Raw genomic sequence first — 26529 nt, 5'->3', positions numbered from 1 at the left:
GCTCAGTCGTTGGGCTGTGATCCCAGCGTTCCAGGATCAAGCCCTGCATCGGGCTCCCTCCTCCGCTATGAGCCTGCTTCTTCCTCTCCCACTCCCCCGCTTGTGTTCCCTCTCTCGCTGGCCGTCTCTCTGTCAAATAAATAAGTAAAATCTATAAAGAAAAAAAAAAGAAAAAAAGAAAAGCAGCCTCCTGGATCCTATCCCTTCGTGTCTAACCAAAGGAATTCTGGCCTCCCTGAGCCCCCTTCCAATACAATTTTCTCTCAAGCTTCTAGAGCCTCACATGCAGGGTTAGCAACACCTATCTGAAAAATTAAAAAGGGGCGCCTGGGTGGCTCAGTTGGAAGCTTCTGCCTTCAGCTCAGATCATGATATCAGGGTCCTGGGTTGGAGGCCCCCCCCCATCAGACTCCTTGCTCAGTGGGAGCCTGCTTCTCCCTCTCCCACTCCCCCTGCGTGGGTTCCCTCTCTTGCGGTCTGTCAAATAAATAAATAAAATCTTTAAAAAATAAAATTTAAAAAGCTTGGGGCGCCTGGGTGGAGCAGTCAGTTGGGCATCCGGCTCTTGGTCTCGGCTCAGGTCCTGACCTCAGGGTGTTGAGATCAAGCCCTGTGTCGGGCTCTGCGCTCAGCGTGGAGTCTGCTTGGGATTCTCTCCCTCTCCCTTAGCCTCTCCCTGCTGCTAAAATAAATAAATCTTTAAAAAATATATTTAAAAAAGTTAAACATCTCCCAGATTCATGCCCCTCCAAGTTTCTGTACCACTACCTCAAAGTTTCTCGAGTTGGTTATGGTCTCTACTTTCTCTCTGCAACTGCCTCCAGTGTGAACTTTGTCCTCACTACTCCTTCAAACAGCCCTCAAGGGGCACCTGGCTGGCCCAGCGGGTGGAGCGTCAGACTCTTGATCTCGGAGTCATGAGTTCAAGCCCCACCATGGGCATGGAGCCTCTTTAAGAAAACAACAACAACAACAACCCCCCTTATCAAGATCAACAACAACCGTTTACCAAGTCCAATCCTCTGACTGTGGTGGGCTGAACTGTGTCCTCCTAAAAGATATCGAAGTCCTAATCCCCCAGTATTTGTGAACGTAAGCTTATTTGGAAACAGGGTCTTGGAAAGTTAGGATGAGGTCCTTAGGGTGGGTCCAATCTGGTAGGATTGTGTCCTTACACAAAGGGTAAGTGTGGACACAGACACGCATGCACGACACACATGCACACGCAGGGAGGACACCGTGTGAACATGACGGCAGAGACTGGGGTGATGTACCCTACAAGTCAAGAAATGTCAACCATTTCCAGGAACTACCAGAAGGTGGAAGAGGCATGGAACAGATTCTCCCTCCCAACCTTCGGAAGGCACCAATTCTGCCAACTCCTTGATCGTGGCCTTCTAGCCTCTGGACCTGTGAGCAAATTAAATTGTTTACGCTGCCCAGCCTACGACACTTTGCTGCAGTGGCCCTAGGACAGGGACAGTACTTTTCTTTAGGCTCCCATGACGGCGCTCCCTTGGTGTCCCTACAATTCCAGTGGCTCCTCCTCTCCCTCCTCTGAACGTTGGCCTGTATCAGTGCTCAGTCCACCCGTGTCTTTTCTTCTAGCCTGATCTAGGTGATCTCAACCTCGTGTGGACGCCGTGCATACCTAACCTCCAGGCTGCCCTCTCCCGGGCACTTCAGGTTCCAGTCTCTGGCTTCTCCACGTGGATGTCCACACACCTCAAACTGATCATGATCAAAACAAAACTCTTTATAAAAAAAATAATTTTATTTACTTGAGTCCGCTCCATGCCCAACGTGGAGCTTGACCTCATGACACCGAGATCAAGCTTCGCAGGCTCTACCCACTGAGCCAGCCAGGTGCCCGAGACAAAACTCTTCATTCAGCTCCGCCAAGAACGCCATCTTGCCCGTTCTCCTCGATGGCCACCCCCAGTCTGCCTCGCCCAGTTGCTAAGGCCCTAAACTTAGGAGTCACCCTCACTTCCTCTCTGCCTCAACTCCACATCGAATCCACCAGCGGATCCATCAGCTCTACCTTGAAACTCACGAATTCTCTCCAGAATTTAACTACTTCTCACTGTCCCCCCGCCCCATCATTTCCTTCCTAGACTTCTGCAAGGGCCTTCTCTGCTGCTTCCATTCGTCCTTCAAACAGCAGCCAGAATGACCATTTATTTGTCTTTATAAAATATTTTATTTTTTTGCGAGAGAGTATGTGTGCAGGGGTGAAAGTGAGGAGGGAAGGGGGAGAGGCGAAGGGAGAGGGACAAGCAGACTCCAAACTGAGTGCAGAGTCTGAGGTGGGGCTCTAATCCCACAACCCTGAGATCTGCCCTGAGCTGAAACCAAGAGTTAGATGCTTAACCGCTTAACCACTTAACCGACTGGGTCCCCCAGGCACCCCAGGGCACCATTTTTAAAGTGTGGTCTTTCTACCACAATCAGAATGACCTTTTAAAACATAAATTGGAGCACTATAGTCCCTTTTTCAAAACCTTCCAATGGTAGTCGCATCACACTAAGAATAAAATCTGGAGTTCTGATCCACTTCAGAGCTCAGTGCAGGTTATCCTGGTGAAGCCCCCTGCCTACCCGGCCCCTCCCCTCTCCTGCCTTGTCTTGAGACAGCACGCTGTAATTCTGTGTTCCCGGGTCAGCCTCCCTAGCTGGGCAGTGAGTTCCTTGAGGACAGGAGCCACATCTTTGTCATTTTAGTGGCCACACTGCCTGGTCGCCCTGCCTGACTCAGAGAAGGCCCTTAGACACCTCAGACACGGTCCAGCCACCACAATTACCACCTGACTTAACAATGCTGCCTCCTTTTTCACCTTTCAAGTCCAATCTAATCGTTACTCCCAAATCCCAGCCAGTCAGGTTATGTCATTTTTGGCACCTCTCTTTGCACTCAGAAAACCCAGCCTCCTGGGCTTCTTTTGTTTCTCTTTGCCCCTTGTCCCAGCTCCCATGCCCACTCCCTCAGGGTGGTTCAGATTTCCGCCCCATTTGGCCAAGAAATTTCCCCAACTAAGACTCTTGCCAGATTCAAGTTCTAACTTTTAAAAGGTCTACTGGGACTCGCCCAGAACTGCAGTGACATCCCAAAACCACTTGGAAACCCAGCAAGATAGGTAATGCTTCCTACTGTTTACTACTGGAAATCCCTTGGAAGCCCCACAGAATCTCCTGGGGTGAAACAGGACACCCCACTGGAGCGTTTTGAAAACTTCTGGGTGAAATGCTCGAACGAGGGTCACATGGCCTCCTTCTTCCACTTGGTGAGTTCAGTTCTGGGCTACGGCTCCGCTCTCATGACTTCATAGTCGTAAGGCCTCTCAGAGGTTCAGTTTCGTCTCGTATCAAACATGGTTGGCTAAACAGCACTAGGCAGTAGCCTTCTCAAATGCAGAGATCGTCTTGATTTATCTTTGTGAACTCCAGGGGTCACATGGCCCAGGGCCCAGCGCACAACTCCAGGAGCTGTATTCTTTGTGAACAGAGGCCTGCTACCAGGTGGCACCGGTAAACACAGTAAACGTTTGTTGACAGAATGAATCAATGAACCATATTGACCTCCCACGGTAGCTGCAACGAAACACGGCATCATTTATATAGAGAACACTCTGAAAACTAACAAATAATATACCAACTTAAGGGACTGCATTCAACATTACCTATGAGGTTGCCCCAAGTTGGGAGTCAATCCAGAGATTCAAATTCCAGACCCAACGCTGACGGGCTGTGTCCTTAGGCAAATTACTTAATCTCTCTGAGCTTCTGTTTTCGTCATCTGTGAAATGGGGATACTACTACTGACCTGATCGAGTTGTTCTGAGGCTAAATTTGGCTGACAAATGTGAAATGCCCAGTGCAGGGCACCGGTGCATCTGAAAGGCACCGTTTGTAAGACCACCAACCCCCATCACTATCTCACCTTATACACCAGCTGTTTTCATCAAAACATTGACCGATCTTGGAAACGCTAGTTTTGTTTTTCTCAAATGTCATTTATTAGAAAATACAATTCCAGAGAAAGTAGCAGATACAAGGACGTCTGGGAAGTGGGTACAGTACACAGACCTCTTTAAGTCAGGGGCACAGAAGGTCAAAATAAAATGAGCTACGGGCAAAGAGCCAGTAACCCAACTATGGTCCGTTCATCTGGAGAAGTCCCACCCCTGTTCCCCACTTCCCCCACCCCCTTCCCCACCGTGGCCACTTGATCCTTGACATTTTGAACCTCAAGGAAAAGTTTAGATTTCCTTGCTACCCTGTGGCCTCAGTGAATGGAGCTTCTTTCTCCAGTTATGGAATGAGTCAGCAAAGGGAGGAATTTCTGATCCCTGGAGCTGAGAAGGAAGCTGGGGAGGGATGGCTGAGAGTATCCTCGATTACCTCCGTGCCCCCATCATGGGGTACATCCAAGCCAAGTCTGGTTTTAAAAGTTCCTATGAAATTCGAAGTCTCTCCCTCTTTTCCCAAGGAACACAGCCCTCTGGAGTAAAGTGCAAGACTGACTCTCAAGTCCACCTGGTAGGGAATAAAGTGTCCGAGAGCTAAGTGCCCCAGTCTCTCCCTCCAGGCTCAACTCCAGGGGGTCAACCACGCCCTCCACTCCGGCCTCCTCGCAACCAAAGAACATCACCAGAATCCCCCACCCCAGGCCCCTTTCCTCCACTTAGGGCATCCCTTTGGCTCCAGACTAAAGAGGTTTATGGCCCCATAAAATGAGGGAAATTCTTGTTTTTAAAAAATGTGACAGAAATGGAGTTTGGGGAAAGCAGCACATAAAAAGGAGAGGTGTGGTGGGGTGACGGGATCCCCCTGGCATCTGCAGCTGAGAGGCCCCTGCCCAGGGCCGGGATGCCCTTGGGTGGAAGGAAATCTGAAAACTGAGACAGTACTTTACCCTACCGGAGAAAAAGGAAGGGAGAGAGACCTATGGAGGAGCACCCCCGGCATATTTGCAGGGACCAGATGGTCCCCAAGGGGGCCATGAGAATGGAGGGGTAGAAGACAGTATTCAGGGCGAGTCCTAGCAAAGTAGGGGAAGATGAGAAGAAAAACTCCCCCTGAGAGAGCTCAGGTCCCTGAATACAGGTCCTCTGCCGAGCCCCATTCGGAAGGCCCTTCCTTACACACGTAGATATCACATCGCTCTCCTTTGGAGGCAAAAATCAGAAAGGCCCCATGCAGGCCTCGGTCCGGCACACCCACCCTCCCTGCCCCTCCCCGACCAGCCCTCAGAGAGGGAGGGCTCTAACCAAGGACCCACGGGGCCCCTCCCCGAGTTAAGTCCTATCGATAGAAAAACAAAAACGAAAAACAGACAAGCAAACAAACAAAAACCTAAGGAAAAGTCCAATAAGAACCTTAATCATACAAAAAGTCCAAATAGTCTTCCTCTCTTGCCTTCCGAGGCATATGTGAAGTCCCTTCTCACGAGGCTTCCTGTCCAGTCAGGACAACATTACTATTTCATTTTTTAAAAATAAAAATAAAGATAATCCCCCCTCCCCCCCTCCCAAATGCTACTTCATACAGCCCACCCCACTCACCCCAAACCAGGCATTGCTCCCTTGACACAAGGTAAACTTAAAACTTTGCGGCCACCTCACAGCCTCCGAGGGGCTGCTCACCACCACCAACCCAAGCTCGCTGGGCAGAGGAGGGGACAGCAGAGAGCATCGCACTCTCCCTACCTCCTGTCACAAAGGCCCGACCCGCCTGGACAGAGGGGAGGCCCGCCAAGGGCCCTGCCCCTTCGCAAGGAAAGGGCACCTGAAGCAGGGGAACAGTCCTCTCCCCTGGCCCCCCCAGCAGCCTGGGGTCCTGGGCAGGGAAGGGGGGAGGGCTTGGGCTCTGCTGGGCTCACAAGGTCTCATGACTTCGAGATCCCAGTGCGAACCAGCCAGTCTTCTCCTGGGCCAGGTCCAGCTCTCGCAGACGGATGTGCACCTCCCCGAGGAGAACGTTCTCCCAGAATCCTTGCTCGCTCAGCACGCTCAGCTGCAGCTCCCGCTGCTGCAAGTCTCCCTTGGGGATCCCGTCGTACACCAGCTGCGAGCACACAGATTGGGAAGAGAGGGGACACAGAAGAGGGAGACGCTTAGGTCTGTCGGGGTTTGATCTGGCCGACGCTGAGACCTCTGAGCTCCCCAACCAGAGTCCAAGGGGATAGAGAGGGCACTCGGAACCCGAGAAGAGTTTTAAAGAACTTTGTTCTTTGCTGAGAGGTCAGGCGGGTGAGGGCTTTGTACTGAGGCCACCGCTCATTATCAGCAAAGGACTCCTACCCCCCACGGGACAGGGCCGAGGCCACGTTTCAGCTGTGGAATCCTGACAAAGGGTCAGCAAACTTGTTTACGAGAAAGGCCAGACAGGAAATATTTTAGGCTTTTGAGGCCATAGGGTCTGGTCTACGTCACGAGTACGCAATCCCGCCGCTGCCACGTGAAGAGCAGCCACAGACGGTCCTTAAAGGGATGGGTGGGGCCGCATTCCAAGACGACTTGATTTCCACACACAGGCGTAGTCTGCTAGCCCCAGCCCTACTCCAGCACATTCCCCACACACCATCTCATTGTAGGTGGGGTTGCAGGTTTTCCGGGCCACTTTGGTTTTCTTCTTAGTGGTTTTCTGCGGGTCAGGGAGGAGGTAAATCTTCACGTAGGGGTCTGGGTCATTCCCGTCCTGGAGCAGTTGCTACGAAGGTAATGAAAATTTTAAAAAATTAAAAAAAAAAAAAAGTTTCCTAGGTCTGTGTCTTTATCACCAATCCTGTGATCAACCCCACACCTGGCTTCTGGCGAGGCACAGGAACGTGCTTCCCAGCTCACTCCATTCTGAGAGAAAGCTCTCCCATGACAATAGGAGGTGTCCTACTAAACATCAACGTGACTGCCTATTATACCCAGTTTATACTTTCCATACAAACGCCCGGGGCATGCCATCCCTTGGTCCGTTTTGACTGAGCCATCATATCCCTAGATAGCTTCCTGCCTGGCCCAATGTCTTTGTCTATTTTGTCATTTGATCCAGGTAACCCCCAAGAGGTGGAAGATGAGTCAGGAAGATTAAGCTGCTTGCTGAAGGCCAGCCAATTAGGGCTTCATCCAGCCTGATCCTTTTAAAACTTAAATTAGATCTTGTCATGTCTCTGCTCAAAAACCTTCCCATGGTTCCCATCGCACTCAGGGTCAGAGCCACGGTCCTGACTGTGGGACCCGGGCTCCGGTCCGCGGTGCCCTCTCCAACCCCATCACCCACTCTTCTCCCCTTTGCTCTGCAGCCTTCAGCCACAATGGCCCCCTGCACCTCCCAACACACTCCAGGCAGGCTCCTGACTCATCAGGGCTTTTGGATTTAACTGCTCTCTCTGCCTGGAACAATCCTCACCTCCTTCCATCTTTGCTCGAGTACCTACGTCCTCGTCAAGGAAGGCTTCCCTGACCTCTCTATAAGACTGCCACGGCTTCGCTCCACCCCAGTATCCGTCCTCTGCTTTATTGTTGTCAGAGAGCATTTACTGCTATCTGCTAGGTGCCAGTGTGCACTCTTCATTTAACCCCCCCGACTCCACCAGGTAGATACCAGCATTATCTTCATTTTAATAAGGCTCAGAGTAGGGGCGCCTGGGTGGCTCCATCAGTTAAGCGTCTGCCTTTGGCTCAGGTCATGGTCCTGGGGTCCTGGGACTGAGCCCCGTGTTGGGCTCCCTGCTCTGAGGGCCCTCTCCCTCTGCCCCTCTCCCACACTCCCCGCTGTTTGTCCTCTCTCTCTCTCAAATAAATAAATAAAATCCTTAAAAAAAAAAAAAGGCTCAGAGTAATTAGACTACTTCCCAAAGTCAGAAAAGTACCAGAAAAAGACAGAGAACCAAATGAAGACTGCGCATGTACTTACCAAGCCCCGGATATGCATGACCATAATGAAGAGTTTATTGTTTTTGTAGGAGATGGACAGCTTCACCTCCCCGCCCACCTTCCCGACAGGCCGGGCCCAGGAGCCGTCTATAGGGTCAAAGAAACGCAAGAAAGGTCATGAGGCCAGTTTTGTCCCCATCTGGTGCCAGGCAGAGGTTTCCATTGTCTTCTCCCCACCCTCCACCCCCGTATCTTCATGTCGGGGTCCTGATACCCCATGGGGGAACTGCCAGGTGAGGTCTGTGAACATGATCTAGAATTGGGTTGAGACGGTCCAACCAACGTGCGTGTGTAATCACCAACTGAGTATCCTGTCCCTGGGAAACCTGCGTGAGGAGCGATGGGCCCCACAGCCTGAGTGGGAAACCAGATCCTCTAGAGAAAGAGGGAACTGGGAAGATGTGGAGGCGGGAGAAACTACCCCTGGGGAAGGTTCAGAGAGGTTGGCAGGAATGTCAGAGAAGGCAGAGTACCTGAGGACTTGGGAGCGGGGCTGGCGCCCGCAGCCTTCTCATCTCGGGGCAGGGGGTGAAAGAAGGTGTACACCAGATCGCACTGGAACGAAATCAGAGGCAGAGTCATTCTTCAGTAAGACAACGGCCCCATAAAAAAAAAGGGACTATTCCCGATTAAAAGAGGCCTATAAAATGGAACAACTGAATGTAGTATGTGCTTCTTGTTTGGATCTTAGCTGAAACCAACCAACTGTAAAAAGAATTCGAGGGACGACAGGGAAACTCTGAATATGGACTATGTACTGGGTGATATGATGGCACTGTAGTTACACAGGAACAGAGCTGCACAGTGACTGTTTAGGGACAGAATGTCACGCTGTCTGTGACTGACTTTATTTTATTTTTTAATTTTTTAAAAAGATTTTATTTATATGAGAGAGAGAGCAGCCAGGGGGAGGGGGAGGAGGAGAAGCAGACTCCCCACTGAGCGGGGAGCCCAATGCGGGGCTCCATCCCAGGACCCTGGGATCATGACCTGAGCTGAAGGCAGACACTTAACAGACTGAGCCACCCAGGTGTCCCTGTGATTGACTTTAAAATACTTCATACAGGGACACCTGAGTGGCTCAGCCGGTTGGGCGTCTGCCTTTGGCTCAGGTCATGATCCCAGAGTTCTGGGATCAAGCCCCACATCGGGCTCCTTGCTCCAGCTTGCTTCTGCTGCTCCCCATGCTTGTGTGCGCTCTCTCTTGCTCTCTGTCAAATAAATAAATAAAAATCTTTAAAAAATAAAAAGATACTTTATACAAAAATAAGCAAATCTGGCGAGACAGTAACTGTTTAGGTGATGGACATATAGGCACACATTATACTGTTTCTCTGCTTTTCTGTATGTTTGAAAGTTCTCAAATAAAAAGTTTTTTAAAAAGGAAAAAAAAACCCTAGGTCACATCAGGTCAAGAGCAGTCTGTTCTTCTCTGCCATGCCCTTCCCCCTGGACACACAGACACCTTTCAAGCAGAGAAATATCTGAGCCAGATATTCTACTCTTCCTGAGAATGTTTCCTAACTGTGTTAGGGAAAACAAAAACTAAAATGTGTGAAAATACCTATCCTAGCATTAATAGTGGGGGAAAAAATGGACATAATCGGTCTCAAGAAGCAAATGATTAAGGAGATTTTGGTATTGCAAGTCAAAGTATTAATTTGGTACAGATATTTAAAGTTATGCTTATTATAAACTCAAAGTGAGAAATACATTATACAGTGATACTGAAGCAATGACCAGTATAAAATGGTAAGAGTCACATTTGCATATAGACAAATAGGAAGGAAACATGGAAATGGGGTGAGATGATCTGGCAGGGGGGTGGGCCTCCTGATGACTGTATTTGTTTTTATGCTCATTATAATACCAAATTGTAATACTATTTGTTTAAAAAAAATCTAGGTAAATACTCAACCTGCTCAAAAAACTCCTTTTCCTCAAAAACCCCTTCCTTCCTAAGGTTCTGATCACTCCTAGTACTTTGGGATCGCTTCTGATAAATGTCTCATAAATGTCTCTCCAAGCGCCCAGCATTTAAGGGCATGACCCGAGAGGCTGAAGCTAAGACCCTCCCTCCCTCCTTCCTCCCCGCTCTTCCGCCCCCTCTTCCGCCCCCTCTTCCTCCTCTGCAAAGTCAAACAGACCCAAAGAGCCAAGTTCCGAACTTGACCACCAGGGGGCTCGCGACCTCCCCGCTTCCCCCACATTCCCCCTACCCCATCCCCCACCCACCCCACCCCCCGCCCCCGAACACCCCAGCGGGGAACAGAGGGGAGCCCACCCACCTCGGCCACCTCGGGGGCGTCATGGGTCAAGTGCCGGATGTAGCGGTTTAACTCCTCCCTCCGCCGCTCGGCCACCGCCTCTCCCCGCGAGCGGCCAATCACGAAGCGACTAGGGAAGCTGGCGAGGCAGGTGGGCCGTGGGAACGCAGGAGAGGCAACAAGGGGAAAGAAAATGAAGAGGCGGCAGGCTTTTGTCACATTTCATTTGCGTTTTCAGCGACCTGACCCACATTTCTCACCAGCCGGCCCCATTCCTCCCACGGCTCCCCGGGGCTGCGCCGACGACACCCTCAGGCAGCATCTCACGCGGCAGTTCCAGGAACCCCGGACAAGAAAACCAAGCTGTTGGGCAGTCCTAGGGCTCCCCAGAAGTGCCTCGGGGCCCTTGGAGGAGCCCACAGTTTTCCCCATCAAAGTAAAAAATTCATTTGAAAACCCCTTTTAAAAAATGTGTGATGACATACACAGAACATAAAATTTACCATCTTAAACACTACAGTTCACTGGTGGTATTAGATACACACTGTTGTGTGACCCTCACCACCGTCCATCTCCAGAACTCTTTCAACTTGCACAACTAAACTCTGTACCCATTAAACAGCTCCCTGTTCCTCCCTCCCTCCAAGCCCTGGAGACCACCATTCCGCTTTTGATCTCTAGGAATCTGACTACTCTAGAGACTCATATAAGTGGAATATTACACTATTTGTCTTTTTGTGATTGGCTTATTTCACTGAGCATAATGGCCTCAAGGTTCATCCATGTTGTAGCACGTGTCAGAATTTCCTTCTTTTTAAGACTGAATAATATTCCGTCATATGTATATGCCAAATTTTGTTTTCTATTTATCTTTTACTCTTTAAAAGATAAAAAAAAAAAACCCAAAAAACCCAAAACTTTGAAACATCTTCAGATCCAGTAAGTCCTCTGCTTTTAGCCCCAGTTTTCTCTCCCAGCAGGTGGACCTACGCTCATTTTCCAGGCTGGACTAAGTCAGGAGATCCCCGCCAGCAGGGGGCGCATGTGTTACCGCACTCATGACCAGGCCAAGAAAACCAAGCAGATCTTAAGAAAGGGTAGTTTCGGGATCCTGCAGTCCTGCCAGCCCCTACCGGTTCTCCCTCCCCGGGATGTCCCGGTGCAGAGAGGAAAGGGGGCAGCTACCTGGGCAGCTGGGAAGAAGGAAAGAGCAGCCGCAGTTTATTGTGTAATTCCTGGAACTCCTCAAACGTCCGTTGGATGTAAGTGGCCTCATGAGCGTTCTCTCGCATCACCTTTACCACATAAACCTGCAAAGGTCCAAGTCTTAGAGCATACCTGCCAAACCCCGTGCACCCAATGAACGGAGTGGGTAAGGGAACAGAAGAGGGAAGGGGTGTGTGCATGTGGGTGTACGTATGTGTTGGGGGAGTCCACTTTCTAGAAGGAAAAGGGCAAAAGTATCTCCAAAGGAGAAGATACAGATGTACATTTGTCCTGCACATGTTTCATAGGACCCTCGACCCAGACGGGGCAACCACCCAATTCGGCTCCCTGATTCCAGCAGCCTACTCGCCCAGGGGAGAGGCTCAGTCTGTGCACGGGATGCCCACCGTGCAGATGGGAAGAGACAGTCAGAACCCCAATATGCTGGGGGCGGTGGGGAGCAAGACAGGGTCAGATGGGAGAAAACACTTACGTAGCCCTTGTTGGGGTGGAAAATCTTCTCGTGGCGGCAGAGAAAAACATCACTGATGCGGCCAGAGCTCTTGAGTGTGTGTGTTCGGGGGGCAAAGGAAAGGGTCAGCCGGTCGTCTGAGCCCGTGAACTTCATCTGAGCCAGGTTATGGATGAAAAAATTGAGCTTTGTGGCTACGCTGCCCAGGCTGGACTCAATCAACCTGTTGGTACAGGAGGATGGGGAGAAAAGGATGTAACCACGGACCCAAGTCCCCACTGCTTGGACACAGCGATCGCAACGACTATCCCCTGACACCTGAGACTAACCCTCAGCTCAGACAGAATCATTTTCCCTGTGTACTATCCTTATAGGGTGCTTGACTGGCACCCAATTATCTACATGCCATTTGTTCATGTGAATCCTGGGGTCTTATCTCCCCTTGCTGCCCTCCTGAGCCAAAGACCGTTAAACCACGGTAGGAAGGAATTAGGGATTCCAGCACACGGTCGGCATGAAAATGTCTACATACAGTAGACCTCCAGTACAAGGGAACCTCACCAAGCACCATTCAATCTAAAGAATTCAGATCAAAAGGAGAGGTTCTATGTGAGAACAACGGAGAAAATTTAGCTGGCCAAGTTCCAAAAAGAGTGGATGATAAAACAGAGGCCTCGCCTACACGGACAGAACTGTAGACGTGAGTACAGAGACACGTCCTTGGTTTCATACCATGTGCCTACAAACATTGTCAAGTATGGGAAAATGGAACCATGGAATTCCGTGTTTTGGTAAGTGCAAGGGTTCTGATCCAGAGAGCTAAGGACTAAGAAAAATCCATGTTCGTCCCAGAAACAAAGTCTTTGACCAAGACCTGGCAAGAATGTAAGAGACTGCAATAGCTCCATGCACAAAGGTGAGCCCCAAAATACAGACAGAACACGGAGTCAGAGAAGTCAGGTGGCTTCCCTAAGTCAGAGGCAAAGTTAGGACAACAAGCACATGGAGTCAGCTCTGGGCTCTGCCATCTGAGCAGAGCTTTCCCGTTTCCCGAGCCCTACTCCTCCCCATCGGGCAGCCTGGGAATGAATGACTTGCGGGGGGTGGGGGGGTGGGGGGGTGGGGCTGTTTTGGGCTCGGGGCGTTACCTGGTGAAGTAGGTAGTGGCATTGGCTTCTGTGTCCTGCGGCCTCAGAGCATCATACACGTATTTGAGGTCCTCCAGGTCTGAGAGCTCGGGGATCCCACAGGACAGCATCTAGAAGGAAAGCGAAGATGGAGAGAGGGCACCTTTAACCAGAAATTCTTGCTCCTTCCCCCCATAGGGCAAGACTTTCTACAGCGAGGCTCCCTAACCCTCCTAGGGGGTGGCAGATGGATGCTGTGGGCAGTGGCTGGAAGGCCACAAGAATGGAGGGGCTGGGGCAGGAAGTCAGACACCGCACAGACACCACTGTTCCCAGTAGTCTGTGCCCTGCCTTTATCTAGACCTCAGAGAAGTAGACCTCCAAAAAGCCTTTGAAGCAAGACAGGGGAGCCTTAAAGTTGGTGCCAGATGATAAGAAGGATGGGTTCAGAAAGGGATGAGCTCCTCACCAGGCCCAGGAGGTTGAGGAAGAGGTGGGTGTGCTTGCGAATGAGGTTGTAGGCTTGGCAGCAAAGGTCAACAAAATCATGGAAGCGGCTGGAAGGCTTGTCGCCCCCGTTGATGACATACGCCATATCCGAGGTGAAGACAAAGGGGGCACGGTCCCTGGGCCAAGGGGAACGAACATACAGGTAGAAGGTCAGCATGGAGGAGGAAGCCCTCTGCCTTGTGGGGTGCGTCAGGGAACAGTTCCCCTCGTCACCTGCGGGAACCTGGATAGATGGGGCTCTCCCTACCTGCTCCCTCTTTGCTTTTCCTACCTTAACCTCAAAAGACCCCCAGAGACGTCCTTCACTGATTCCTTGTCTGTGAGCTACCAATATTGTTTTCCTGGATAGCTAACTGTATTCCCTTTTGCTGTGGTTTGGGCTCATTTGCCTTTGCTCAGGCCTCAGCAGGGAGGGAGAAGAGCTGGTCCCCCATTCTTCTGTAAGGCCCTGCAAAGACTTGACCTCTTTCTCAGCCTTCTCTTCTCCAAAGCTGCTCAGCCCAGGGGCTCAAGTGCAGCCCCCTTCCAAGACAGGCCTGTGTTCAGCTCGGAACCCCTTCTGCGGACCTCCCTGCCCTCCACGTGCGGCCTGGCTTCAGGAGACCACTTACCGCTTGATGTTGCCGAACATCTGAGCGTGGCCCAGGAAGCGGCCAAAGTCTATGTGGAACATGTGGCCGGTGGTCTTCAGCATGATGTTGTCATTGTGCCGGTCACAGATGCCCAAGACGTACGTGGCCACGCAGCAGCCGGCACAGGAGTAGATGAAGTTCTCCACAGCCTGAGGGGAAGGCAGGCAGATGGGAGGAGAGGACGGAAAGTGGCTCCGAGGGACTGCAAGGGCCACGGCCAGACAACCCAGCCAGCCCTGCTGTTTCCCTCAGGAGCCCCAACAGCACCTGTCACCTGCCAGGTCAGCCTTCATCGTGCACAGCGGGCACCCCCACACACACAGACACCTCTCTCCTGTCTTATGGGCTGTAAGGGGATGGAAGGCTGGTGTATGTTTCTCCACCACTTTATCTGCCATCCATCTTCTTCTACACCTTTCCTTCTTCTAGGGAGACTGACTTGGAAAGATAGTGAACTCATCTGGGAGCCCTGACTTGACCGGCCCCAACTGAAGAGACCTTAATAGACAGGAAGACGGATGTTTACCACATTCCCCAACAGTTGTGACCGGCTCAGCTCAAGCAAAGCCCTGAGGCGGCCAACTTCCGGGTCCCTTCCTGACCCTCCTCAGAATTCTCCAGGCTTCTCCCTGCCCCATAGACACCTCCCATTCCCAGGGTTCTTGGTATCAGCTAAATGCTAATCTAATTAAAGTCACTTCACTCCAAAGAAGAGCTGAGGCAGTTTGACACTCCTGGGTCGGGGGGTGGGGTTTACACTTGAAAATCAGACATCTCTAGCTGGTAAACTGTGTGAGAGAGATTTTTAAATTTAAAGCAGGAGGGAGGATGGCTAAGGGGTTAGATCCACCTTATTTCATCGGGTCGGCATCTGTCCCCTTAGCTGTCTCTCCAGGAAGTACAAGTAATGGAATTAGCAAACGGATACCTTTCACCCTCTGATTCCTCTTTGTGAGGTTTACAGAATTTCTAAGAATTCAAGACAGACTCATCCACAGAGGGCAAAAACCGGCATCGCCAACAAGGAATGTACAGACTTGAGACGAGAGAAAGCTTCCCAGATGGGGAATGTGTGCCCTTCCTGCCTCTCTCTACAAATTTCCTCCTCATCCTTCAGGGCCTGGAGTCCCAAGCCCTCCAGCTCCCGCAGACTCCTCCCCCATTGAGCCCCGACAGCCCCACTGCCACCCCCCTCACTCTTTTCTCTCCCCAGGTTCTAGGGGTCTTATCTCCCAGCAGCTCCATGGCCATCCACGAGGCCTCTTTCAAAACTAGCCACACGGGGAAGAAAAAAAACAAAAAACGAAAAACTAGCCACACAGAACCCCCTGCCCACTCACTTGTCTAATTAAACCAGATGGCGAGTCCACAGGAATCTAAGAACAGAAAGTCTATAAAGAAATCACAGAATGCACCTTCTGGAAGGAAAGGACTATTTCCAGGACAGGGAAACAGACGAATGAAGAGAAACCACTCAGTAAGAAGTACAATCCATCACTTCCCGGTCTTGACCCTCACCTCCATCAACTTGTCTTCCTTCCACAGATATTCTTTCCACCTGAAATGCATTCTTCTTCTTCTTCTTTTTTTAGTATTTTATTTTGAAGTAATCGCTACACCCCACGTGGGGCTCGAACCCACAACCCCGAGGATCAAGAGCCGCACGCTCTACCGACTGAGCGAGCCAGGCGCCCCTACCTGGAATGCATCCTATCTTGACTCACAAAAGAGCTATATGGCTGTGGGTAAATGACTCGGGTCTCATTACCTAAGTTATGTGGAGTGTGAGCTGCGGGAAGTCTCACCAGACCAAGGGAGCTCTCCTGATTTAAGGGGTTTTCACTTGAAGGATGTGGGCAACTCCCTTTGCTCAGGGAGTGGCCAGGAGACAAACGGCTCTAGTTCTTTCCTACTGGAAGTCAGCAGAAGAAACGACCAGCACTATTCTAGCAGAAAGTCAAGAAGAGCCGACAGGCTGCCTTTGGAAGACTGATATTAAGCACAAAGACACAGAGTGAGTTTCTCCGTACGTTCTTGTTGGGCAGCCTTCTATCATATTTATTATGACTTTTTATTACATTGGCCGGAAGACTAAGTCCAGCACCAAGCACAGTGCCCCTTGCGTGGTGGCCATTTGATACCTGAAGAATCCATGTTAGTGGTAAATCGTATATGGGGTGGAGGGGCGGGAGGAAAGAATCCATATTACTCCTCTCCAAGGGTAGAGGGCCTTGCGATTGGCAATGTAGAGAGGGTGGGTTTTGAGGGATGGGGAAGGGAACACCTGGCCTTCCAGGCAGAAGGAACACTATCATCTAAAGATATCGGGGAAATAGAAAGAGTCTCCTGGGCTGGGGCGTAAGTTGTCATAAGAGGGGAGCTGCGGGGCATGGGACGGCCGGGGTAGGCTGGGCTGGATTACAAAAGGCTTTGCGTGCAACACTATGGATGTTGGACCTTTTAGGGCGTAGGGAATCTTCGAAGAACCTAGAGCAAAGGAGTGACATGAGCGGTTTATACTTTATTTAAAAAAACCTCTGACTTCAAGCACAGATGGTGACAGAAGGAGAAGCATCCCAGTGGTTCAGGGGACAGACAGCACATAGCTGAAAGGAATGGGAAGAAGAGGACAGATGTGAGAGCTGCTGGGGAAGGAGAATCTACAGGGCTCGGTACAGCAGCGGTGAGCCAGAAGGAAGCAGAAGAGGACCCACGGCTCTGTCCTGGGTGACAACACAGGGACTCACACCATTTACTGATAGGAAACACTAAAAAGCAGGCTTCAGGAAAAGGAGAGACGGAAATATTGGGTTTGCCTGTACTGAGTCTGAGGTATGGGTGAAGTTCAAGTAGAGACCTCCAGCAAGCATGTGGCTCAGAGCACACAGCTCGAGGGAGAGAGGAGGGAATGGCTTTGGAAGATGTCATCAAACGGGTAATACTTAAAGTCATAAGAGCTGGTGAGTTGGCACGAGATTTCAGAGCGTAGAGCAGGCCAGTTATTAAATCCTGGGGAACTCAAACACTTAAGGCCATCTAGGATCATCTAATTAGATGTTCACTAAACAAACACTCCGATTACAATTCGGCTGTCCATAAGGTCTTCCCTCCGGGATAAAATGTACTGATCAATATACATTAGTACGAGGTCCCCTTGGAAGTTAAATAAATTGGCATTCTGGCTTATAGTTCCTCTTTCATGAGTTGGTTATTAGGACTGGTTCCCTCGCCATGAAACCGTGGACAAGCCATGGACCACAGCAGGCCACCAAGGCCCTACCACCTGGGAAAGATCCACCTAAGGAATGGCCAGCCTCCTTTTCTATGACCTCTGTCACCCATCCAGCCTTAATCGCGGCTCCTGCTTATTTACAGCCTTGCCCCAAACCAGCTCCGTAACTGGGAACAACTGAGTGCATCTTGAGTCACATCGTGCAAAGTGCCACTGAAGCCCTCTGAGGCCGAGGAACTGAACAGGAGCCACGATTAGGAGAGACCCAGGCAGCTTCTCAACAGGTGGCCCCCCTCCTACTCCCAAAACTCAATCTGCCAGGCGAACTCAACGAAGGTTTCCCAGCTGGACACCAGGGCGTTTTCTCAGTCCGCCTACCACAGCCATTTGACCCAAACCCTAGCCACGTGGAGGCTCCCACCGGCCACGTGTGTTTCTTTCTTCCCGACACAGCTGAGCCAGGCAGGCCTTGTGTTCACACAGCCACACCCCGCCCCCAGCCTCGCGCCGCCCCCCGCCCCCGCCCCCCCCGCCCCCAATCCTACCTTCTCGTACTCGTCCTCCCCAGGGTTGTGTTTCTGCAGCCAGTCTGCCAGGGGCCGGTCCTTGAAGGAACCAGTCACCCCGTGCTCCACCTGGATCTTGCGCAGCGTCTCGGCATTGGGGATCATCTCTACCATCCCTGCGAGAGGAGGCGTGGCTGTGGCACTCGAGAGCAGAGCCAAGGGGACTACGGGGACAGAACTACAGGAGCTTCGCTGGATGCTTCCCTATCAACGAAGCCCGGGATATTTGGACAAAGTCTGATAATCGGGGGGAAAGGATAGCGGGAGAAGGAATACCATTTCCAAGCCTCATATTCCACGCTGGGACATTGGGGCTCTTGGTCTCCCTAGTTCATCGCTGCTCTTCCTTTTTTGTTTCTAACTTTTATTAGGATTTTCAGACGTGTGTGTGTGTGTGTATACATACATATATGAACAATGTTCATATATATTCATACATATTCATATATATGTATGAATATATTTTTAAAGATTATATTTATTGATTTGACAGGAAGAGAGAGAGACAGAGCACAAGCAGCAGGAGAGGCAGGCAGAGGGAGAGGGAGAAGCAGGCTCCCTGCTGAGCAAGGAGCCCGATGTGGGGCTCAATCCGAGGACCCTTTTGGATCATGACCTGAACCAAAGGCAGATGCTCAACCGACTGAGCCACCCAGGCGCCCCTGTATGAACATTTTATATGTTTTTATACACACACACACACACACACACACATACACACACGCACGAGTAGGAATGGGATCATGAATTCACACATAAGCATTACCCAGTTTGAAAAATTATGAACATTTTGCTGAGCTTGTTTTGCCTATGTCACTCAGCCAACCCTGTTTTTTCCCTCCTTACTGAAGTACCTTTTTTTTTTTTTTAAGTAAACTCTGAGTCCAATGTGGGGCTTGAACTCACAACCCTGAGATCAAGTCACAAGCTCTACTGACCAAGCCAGCCAGGGGCCCCCTTACAAATCCCAGACATGTCATTTCCCTCACAAATGTATTTCAAGTACAACTAACGAGGACATAACCACCAGGCCATTAGCATACCCCCCACATTAATGATCATTCTTTAACCCAGTCTATACTTACATTTCCCCCTATTGTCTCAAAAACTACCTTTTCACAGCTGGTTGGTTTGAATCAGGACGCCAAGTCCACACCACACAGCTGGTGGTTCTGTCACCAAGTCTGTTTGACTTATTCCGGTTCCTCTCTCTGCCCTGCCTTCCTTTTTTTGATGCCCTTCCACAGCTTCTACTGAAATAACCTTGCCGGTTCTGGTTTTCTGGAGACGTACAGAACTCATGCTGGGGAAGGGGAGAAGGGCTGGAAGCAAAGGGGTGCCCTGCACACCAGCTGCTGGCTCGCAGCCCCCCCATTCCCAACTGACCTCTCCCCCGGCCAGTGGCGAAGCAGCGGAAAATGACCATGCGCATGTCCAGCCCCTCCTGGACCCAGATCTTGCTCATGATGCGAATCATCTGCAGGGTTAGCATGTCCTGGCGAAGGTCGTCCCCGCACTGGATGAAGAAAGTGACCAGAGCTCATCTCCATCGCCTCCCCTGGCTCCCAGATGCTCCAAGAGAGCCACCTGGGCCCAAACAGCGACAGGGGACTGCCCAGTTCTCCCACCTCCCTTCTCGGCTCACACCAGGTCAAACGACCGGAGGCGGGCGAGCCATCGCATCTGCCCCTGCGGCGTTCCGGCTCTTTCTTCAACCCCACATCCCATCTGAACTGAATTTAGATTCCTGATCGTCAAGACTTTTTAAAACTTGAGTATCTGTACCTTGGATTTGGAACTGACACACAGCCACTATATAGTGGCCCATGTGCATCACCTCTCTCCTGCTAGTATTACACGCTCTCAGACTATGGATTACTTCTCAGAATCATGGCTGTCTGGGCGCATCAGTTAGGATGGACCTTAGGGTTCACCTAGTCCAACCTGCACCTGTTCGCTTAAGTTCCTTCTCAACATTGCTGCCATGTAGCCATTCAGCCTCTGTTTGAACACCCTCGGGTACGAGCAGATTACCACTGTATCCATTCGTTGTCTGGGTACTTTTGCCTCCTAGAAAGTACTCTGTATACTGAGCTGCCAGTTGCCTCACTACACCTGCCAACATTCTGTTCCTAGCCCGCTGGGGCCATGTAGAATTAGTCTATTTCCACAGTCACCTGATAATCTTTCACACGTGAAAATGGTAGAATGGAGGAAGAGGCCCGTGCTGGGGCTGCTCCCGCCCCCCTTCAACCCACTTTTCCCCTCCCTCTACCACCTTTACCATCCCCAGGCTCACGACGTGTCCTCACCTTGAAGATGACACGGATGTTCTCACCCAGTGGATCCACATTTTGGAAGGACAGCTTGAGGGGGACAGCGTTGGAGTTGAAGTAGGAACAGTCCTGCCATGGGAGAGAGGGAGTGACAAGGGTCAGGAAGGAAGATGCCCTCTGCACCACGGGTCAAGCTGCTGCTGCTGGTCCGCCTGCTTGTAGTTTCTGCCAGATTCCTCGGGAGCCCGCGCTCCTTCCTTCCCCTGTGCCAGTTTGTTACAGCCTTGGCTCCGGCAAGCACTCTCTCATGCCTTCGGTGCGTTCGGCATACAACCTAGCAGGACGTGACTCCCATCTAACCCTCAGTCTACTCCTCTGTAAAATGGGGCTCCCAACAGGACCAACTTCGCGAGAGTTGTGAGCATAAGATGTGATAACTGGTGTAAAGCACTCAGAACAGTGTGGCACAGAGGCGGTGCTCAGCGGTGCAGGTGACAGCTGTGGTCATTATCACCTGCCTGGGTCCTGTATCATCAGAAGAGACACTTACCCAGCCCCCGACCCAATTCCTCCACTTTGCGCAGCTGTCAGGCAAAAGTCCATAAATACTAGAGCTGGAAAGAGGCCCCAAATATGCCTCTCTTCCTCCTCTCAATAACCAGGGTGGGAGGACTTCGCCTCCACTGAGCCCTCCCTGTCCCAAGAGCCCCAAACCCACCAGTCACTCACCCTGGGCACGATGCCCTTAACCAGCAGACTAGGGCTGAGGGGCAGGCGGCAGGAGCCGATCAGGGCGAAGAACTGCCTCACCTCCTCCAGGCCCGTGCGGAGGATCCCCTGAGAGGGAGGGGAGAAGGAAAGCAGGGGTGAGGGGGGTGCCCATAAGCTCTCCTCAGAACCAGGCCTCTCCCAGGGGTGGGCGCCCAGTAATGGCTGGGATGAGAACTACCACCGGAGAAGTGTGGACAACCCGCAGGAGACTGTGAAGAGGGAAAACTACTGCAGCCTGGGGTGTCGCACCGGGGACAGTGCAAGGGCAGCAAGCCCAGACGGCTTACAGAGCCGACGCAGATGACACCATGGTGTGAGGCAGGCCACAACCAACTGAGGGAACAGGTGCATCTCAAGGGGATGGTTCTGTTCGGGACATTGCCAAGAAAAGCCAACAATCTGGACTTTAAAGTCTACACATTTTTTTCAAGATTTTATTTATTTATTAGAGAGAGAGAGAGCATGAGCGAGGGGGGCGTGTGAGAGGGGCAGAGAGAGAAGCAGGCTCCCTGCTCTGAGCAGGAAGCCCGATGCAGGGCTCAAACCCAGGACCCCAGGACCACGACCTGAGCCAAAGGCAGATGCTTCACCAACTAAGCCACCCAGAGGCCCCTAAATTCTCCCAATTTTTAAATGTTAGTAACCAGGAACACTGTTGGCCTAATACAGCCCGGTTATACAAACAGTAAAGGTCCCTGCTCTGGGTAACAGCAGCCCTGAGCTATGGCTCACAGCCTACTGAACAAAATAGGACTGGATTTCAGCCCACACTTGCCCTCTCCAGCTGGGTGCTCTTGTGTAGTGAACAACATATACAAATGTGCTTAGCCTTTCAAGCGAACAGTTACATAAACACGGTAATACTTTGCAAGCCAACCAAAGCACATCCATGGGCTGTATCCAGCTTGCAGACTCTCAATTTGTGGCCTGTAGGTTAGAGACAGAGTCCCCTCCTCCCAGCCCTTAAATCGGAGACGGTCAAGTGCCATCCTGCCGGTGAGGACGGCGAAGGAATTAATGATTGGTTACACAAGCCTGGGACCAGAAACGGGTAGAGGCGGCTCCGCCTCCCTCACCTGCCGCGCGGATGGGGCAGCCTCGCGGACCTGCTGGGCCAGCTTGGCCAGGGTATTGACGAGCCAGCACTGGCGGTTAAACTCCTCTCGCAGCCCCTTGCCGCAGCAGCACAGCAAGGCCGCCAGCAGGTACTGGTAGCGGATGCTGAACTGAGAGTCTTTGAGGCCGTCCTTCAGGAGCCTGCAAGGCAAAGGGAGCAGGGAGGGGGTCGGGACACTTGGGATCGCCGGCAAGGGTGTGTGGAATGGCGGGCAGGGGCCAGACACCGCTGCAGCTCCCCAGAAAACCCACCCCAAGACCGGGAGGGAAAACAGCCTCTGTGAGCGCAGCTCATACTGAAGTGTTCCTTCCGATCCCAGTCTGTGCCCTCCCTGCCTCAATCAGAGCTCAAAGCCCCTCTGTGGCTCCTTTCTCCTATTTCTGCCACGTGTGGATGGAAAGGAGGGCCACCGATGATCCACTGTCCCTTGGGGACTGAGACCCTCCCCGGGGGAAACAGGGCTAGCCCGTGGCCACCTGGAAGTCAGCAACATCCTGGAACCCCGATGGCTGAGCTCCCTACCCCGTACACGGAAGAGTAAAATACTCCTGAGCCGAGGACGCACGTCTGCCTCCCCCCTCTTCACACGTGGCTTACCAGAAGAAGTAGTGAGTCACTCTCAAGTCAGAGACGGCTCGTTTCAGGAGGAAGCGCACCAAGGGGCTGTCCAGGTAACACTCGTACTTCAGGGCCTGTTTAGGGGAAAGGGAACAGGAGGCTATATGGACTGCCTGCAGTCTACACCTGCCACTATCCCGCCGGGGACCCTGGGTTCTGCAAGAATGCCGACGGACTTGGGGCCAGGGGAGGGATCATCAGAACCAGACGGAAGGCCGGTCCACCCACCTGCACGAGCTGAGGCAAGTAGTCGAGGAGCTCAGCATCCGACAGTGAGCCGATCCACTGGACGGCCATCCGTCGTACCTCCTGGTCCGGGAAGCTGCAAAACAGAGCCCAGCCCCCTGACACCCCAGCTGCAGTCTCGGCACAGAAGTGACCAAGCACGCTCACAGCTGGGCTTCAGAGACATGGGTGGAGAAAAGGCAAGGTCCCTCAGAATCTGCCAAAGCCACTAGAAGAATCCCTAGCACTTTGTCTGGATAGCAACCCTTGAGAATGGCTCTGTCCCCTGGTCAGAGCTGGCATGGGGCCATGGAGGAACAGGACGGTGGCCACTTCCATTCCTTGTATGATTTAAAGAAAACTGGAGAGGGGCGCCTGGGTGGCTCAGTCGTTAAGCGTCTTCCTTCGGCTCAGGGCGTGATCCCTGCATTCTGGGATTGAGCCCCACATCAGGCTCCTCCACTGGGAGCCTGCTTCTTCCTCTCCCACTCCCCCTGCTTGTGTTCCCTCTCTCGCTGGCTGTTTCGCTCTCTCTGTCAAATAAATAAATAAAATCTTGAAAGAAAGAAAGAAAGAAAGAAAGAAAGAAAGAAAGAAAGAAAGAAAGAAAGAAAGAAAGAAAGAAAAACTGGACAAGTCTTCAACCCCATTCCTGAAAATCTTTTCCTCAACCCCTACTGTGCTAGAAATTCCTGTCACCAAAGAACCCTTACGTGGATTAAAGTGTGATGGTACCATCCTTTAACACAAAGCCAGCCAGGTGAAGAACAGAGACTCATGGAGTTTTATATAAGCTAGTACCCCGTGGCAGAGTTTAGTTGAGCAGAGATTAGCAAAGACGTGGTCTCAAAAAGTCCCGAAGGCAAGACACATGGATTGGGTACAGTTCAATTACCAAAAGCAGCAAGCAAGAAGCCAAGAACACTGGGCACCATCTGGAAAAAGCAGCCCAGGGGCCTGAAACTGGGAGGAGCACATCCCCAGAAAACCCTTCTGAGGGAAAGAGGGAAAAGACGACTGTTAAAGTCAAACGAAGTGGTAAGGTTTGGGTCACCCAGGGGTGTGCACGTGTCAAGACTCAGCCAATGTACAGGTAAGGCTTAGGCATTTCCTTATAGTAAATTTTGCCTCAAAAGAAAAAAGCAAACCAACAAATGTTGAGTTCCAGTCAATGATACACATACGCTGAAGCATTTAGAGGGAGGTAATGATGTCTGCAACTTACACTGAAATGCATCAAAAACGCAAGATGGACTGACGGTTGGATGGAAGGGTATACGCACAAGAAAGCAAATAGAGCAAATAGTTAAAATGGTTAGAATCTAGGTAGCAGGTACACGGATGTCCACTGTAAAATCTTCGGTTTTGTAGTATGCTTGGAAAACGTTCATAATGTAACGCCGCAGGGAAAGGAGACAAAGAAAAAGCAACAAAAAGAAGCGAAGATGCCCTGAATTTCCTAGCCCACTTGACCATTTTCCCCAGGACTGGCTCAGGCTAGTGGTGGGCAGTGCCAAGCCCTGGCTTCTGGAAGGACTCGTGGTCAAGGGAAGGTGGGTGTTACAACTCACGTGGCATGCAGGAGCCCCAGGGCGTCCTGGTGGTTCATGTGGGTCCACTGCTTCAGGAGAGCATAGATGTCGGGCAGGCAAGCCCACTCCCAGCTGGGGGCGCTGGCGAGCACCAGGGGGAGTGAGCTCACCTCCAAATGGCAATAGTATCGCTTCTCCCACAGGCGCTTCTTGTCGGCATCCGTGAGCCTGCGGGTGGGGGTTGCAGGGGAGGTGAGGGAGGGCACTGTCAGCCACAGGGGAGGGTACCTACTCTCCAAAAGAATGCTACTCATTCTCCGGTTCAGCGGTTCCCGAACTTTGCTGCACATTACAATCACCTGGAGAGGTTTATAAAGTCCCCAGGCCTGGGCCACACCGCCACCCACGGAGTCAGAACATCTGGGGAAACCAGGCATCGGTATTTTTAAAAGATCCCCAGGCGATCGCAATGTGTGAGGCAAAGTTTGGCCACCAGGGCCCAAATCTCATCTTTGATCCTGACGTCTCAGGACATCTGACTGAGGCAGAACTCACAGTCCGGGCACCAATCTGCCGCCCCTCCTGCGGATGCCCTTAGAGCGCCACTCCCACGATGGGCCACTAGAGGGCAGTGGTCCCCACATGTCAGGGTCTGGATGGCTGAGAAGCCTCTGGGGCTTCCTGGGGCCAGCTGGAGGTTTTACAGAAGCCACCGCTAATTAAGCCTTGCCTGAGATCAGGTGTCTAATGGGAGAAGGGAGCTGAGGGGCTAATGAAGCAAGGGGTCAGCAGAGGAGTTGGGGGCGGGGGGATCTGTAGTCACCCAGCTACTCTGACTCCCTGGATGGGATAGGAGGGATAGATGAGCCCCATCTCCCTTGCCCCCAGAACACACACACACACACACACACACACACACACACACACACACACGTGCACGTGGCATAGGGCCATGCAATGCAGGAGCCAGAGAGGTATACAGGGAGAGCAGGCAGGGCAGGAGTCCCCACGCAGCAGCTCCTTCAGCTCTCAGCTCCTCACCCCGCCCCCTCCAATCCTGGTAAGAGAAGCAGCCCCAAGGATGACATCAGCTTGGACTCGCTTACCCTTGAGAGCTCCCAGCCTGCCCCGACACCTGATCCTTTTTGGAAAGTGACAGGGCCAGGGAAATGCAAAGGCTGTGGGTGTGGAAGGGGCAGGAGGTGGGGGCAGGGTGGTGAGGAGAGAGTCAGCTGCCCCCATGGACAGCAAGTAGTAGACAGCGCATCTGGTGTGTGGGGCAAGCTAAGTCTGGCCCCAGGCCCCACTGTAAGGATGGGCATTCCTAGATCCCATCTCCTGACCCCAGCCTCTCCCCTTTGCCTAGCGTCAGCTCAGGAAAAGAAGCCTGGAGGCTGCTCCCAGCAGAGCCCTCTCTCCACTGCGTCCTGCCTGGGTGGCAATGCCTGTCCCTTCCCACCTCTACTCCCAAAGCAGGAGGGCAGGAACCTGGAGCTGGCAGGTGAGAGGTCAGACAGAATGGGGCCTGCCTGAGCCATACTTGGGGAAGGCCCCGGGCCTCACCAGTACAAGGACTCCTTCTGCATGATGTTCTTAAGCACACGTTGGTCTTCCTCCCGGAGGCTGCCAAACACATAGCGGGGGCTGAACTTGTCTCCAGGGGGGCTGGTGAACTTGATGTCGAAGGCCGAGGTGGGGAAGTCGATCTGGGGGATGGCATCAGAGAAGCAGGGCGAGAGGACAGGCAGGTGAGGGAGTGAGAGAGTGAGCTGCCACCTTCCCGGCTCTCCAGCACCTCTGTCTCAGGCTGGCGGTCCTGCCTTTCTCCCTCCCTCCTTCCCTTCCCTGCAGGTTGCTTGTAAAATAACCCTGTTGGACTCAGTGGGAACTTGGGACTTTGGGGAAAGCCCCTTCCAGCTGTCACTTTCAGAAAAAATGAGAAGGAAACACAGAGAAAAAGCGAGAGAAGAACGGGCAAGTGAGAAAGAGTTGAGCTGAGATGCAGCCAGGTGGGGAGCGGAGGGCAGCCCCAGGCCAGAACTTGGAA

At 52.0% G+C, this 26529-nt stretch overlaps 1 protein-coding gene across 6 annotated transcripts in view; it reads right to left on the bottom strand.

Annotated features, from left to right (window-relative positions):
• Window positions 1-5539: 5539 nt before the first annotated feature.
• The window catches only part of PIK3C2B (phosphatidylinositol-4-phosphate 3-kinase catalytic subunit type 2 beta), a 61802-nt gene continuing 40812 nt past the window's right edge, over window positions 5540-26529 (bottom strand). For all 6 annotated transcript variants that reach the window (XM_087856796.1, XM_045787558.2, XM_045787559.2 and 3 more), the window contains 19 exons: window positions 26046-26188; window positions 24522-24710; window positions 22954-23047; window positions 22705-22799; window positions 22067-22247; window positions 20949-21056; window positions 20256-20348; window positions 19330-19459; window positions 17923-18059; window positions 14125-14294; window positions 13473-13629; window positions 13025-13134; window positions 11898-12099; window positions 11384-11508; window positions 10220-10337; window positions 8405-8486; window positions 7912-8018; window positions 6583-6711; window positions 5540-6066 (listed from right to left, as the gene is read on the bottom strand). In XM_087856796.1, the coding sequence (XP_087712922.1) occupies window positions 5878-6066; window positions 6583-6711; window positions 7912-8018; window positions 8405-8486; window positions 10220-10337; window positions 11384-11508; window positions 11898-12099; window positions 13025-13134; window positions 13473-13629; window positions 14125-14294; window positions 17923-18059; window positions 19330-19459; window positions 20256-20348; window positions 20949-21056; window positions 22067-22247; window positions 22705-22799; window positions 22954-23047; window positions 24522-24710; window positions 26046-26188 (2559 nt within the window). In that variant the 3' untranslated portion in view covers window positions 5540-5877. The remainder of the gene's footprint in view (window positions 6067-6582; window positions 6712-7911; window positions 8019-8404; window positions 8487-10219; window positions 10338-11383; window positions 11509-11897; window positions 12100-13024; window positions 13135-13472; window positions 13630-14124; window positions 14295-17922; window positions 18060-19329; window positions 19460-20255; window positions 20349-20948; window positions 21057-22066; window positions 22248-22704; window positions 22800-22953; window positions 23048-24521; window positions 24711-26045; window positions 26189-26529) is intronic.

The sequence above is a fragment of the Ursus americanus genome, chromosome 2, assembly GCF_024610735.1.
Source record: "Ursus americanus isolate L20-20 chromosome 2, mUrsAme1.1.p, whole genome shotgun sequence".
In the NCBI taxonomy this organism is placed as follows: Eukaryota; Metazoa; Chordata; class Mammalia; order Carnivora; family Ursidae; genus Ursus; species Ursus americanus.
The sequence above is the reverse complement of the archived record's forward strand: the minus strand, read 5'-3'. Positions and strand labels throughout refer to the sequence as shown.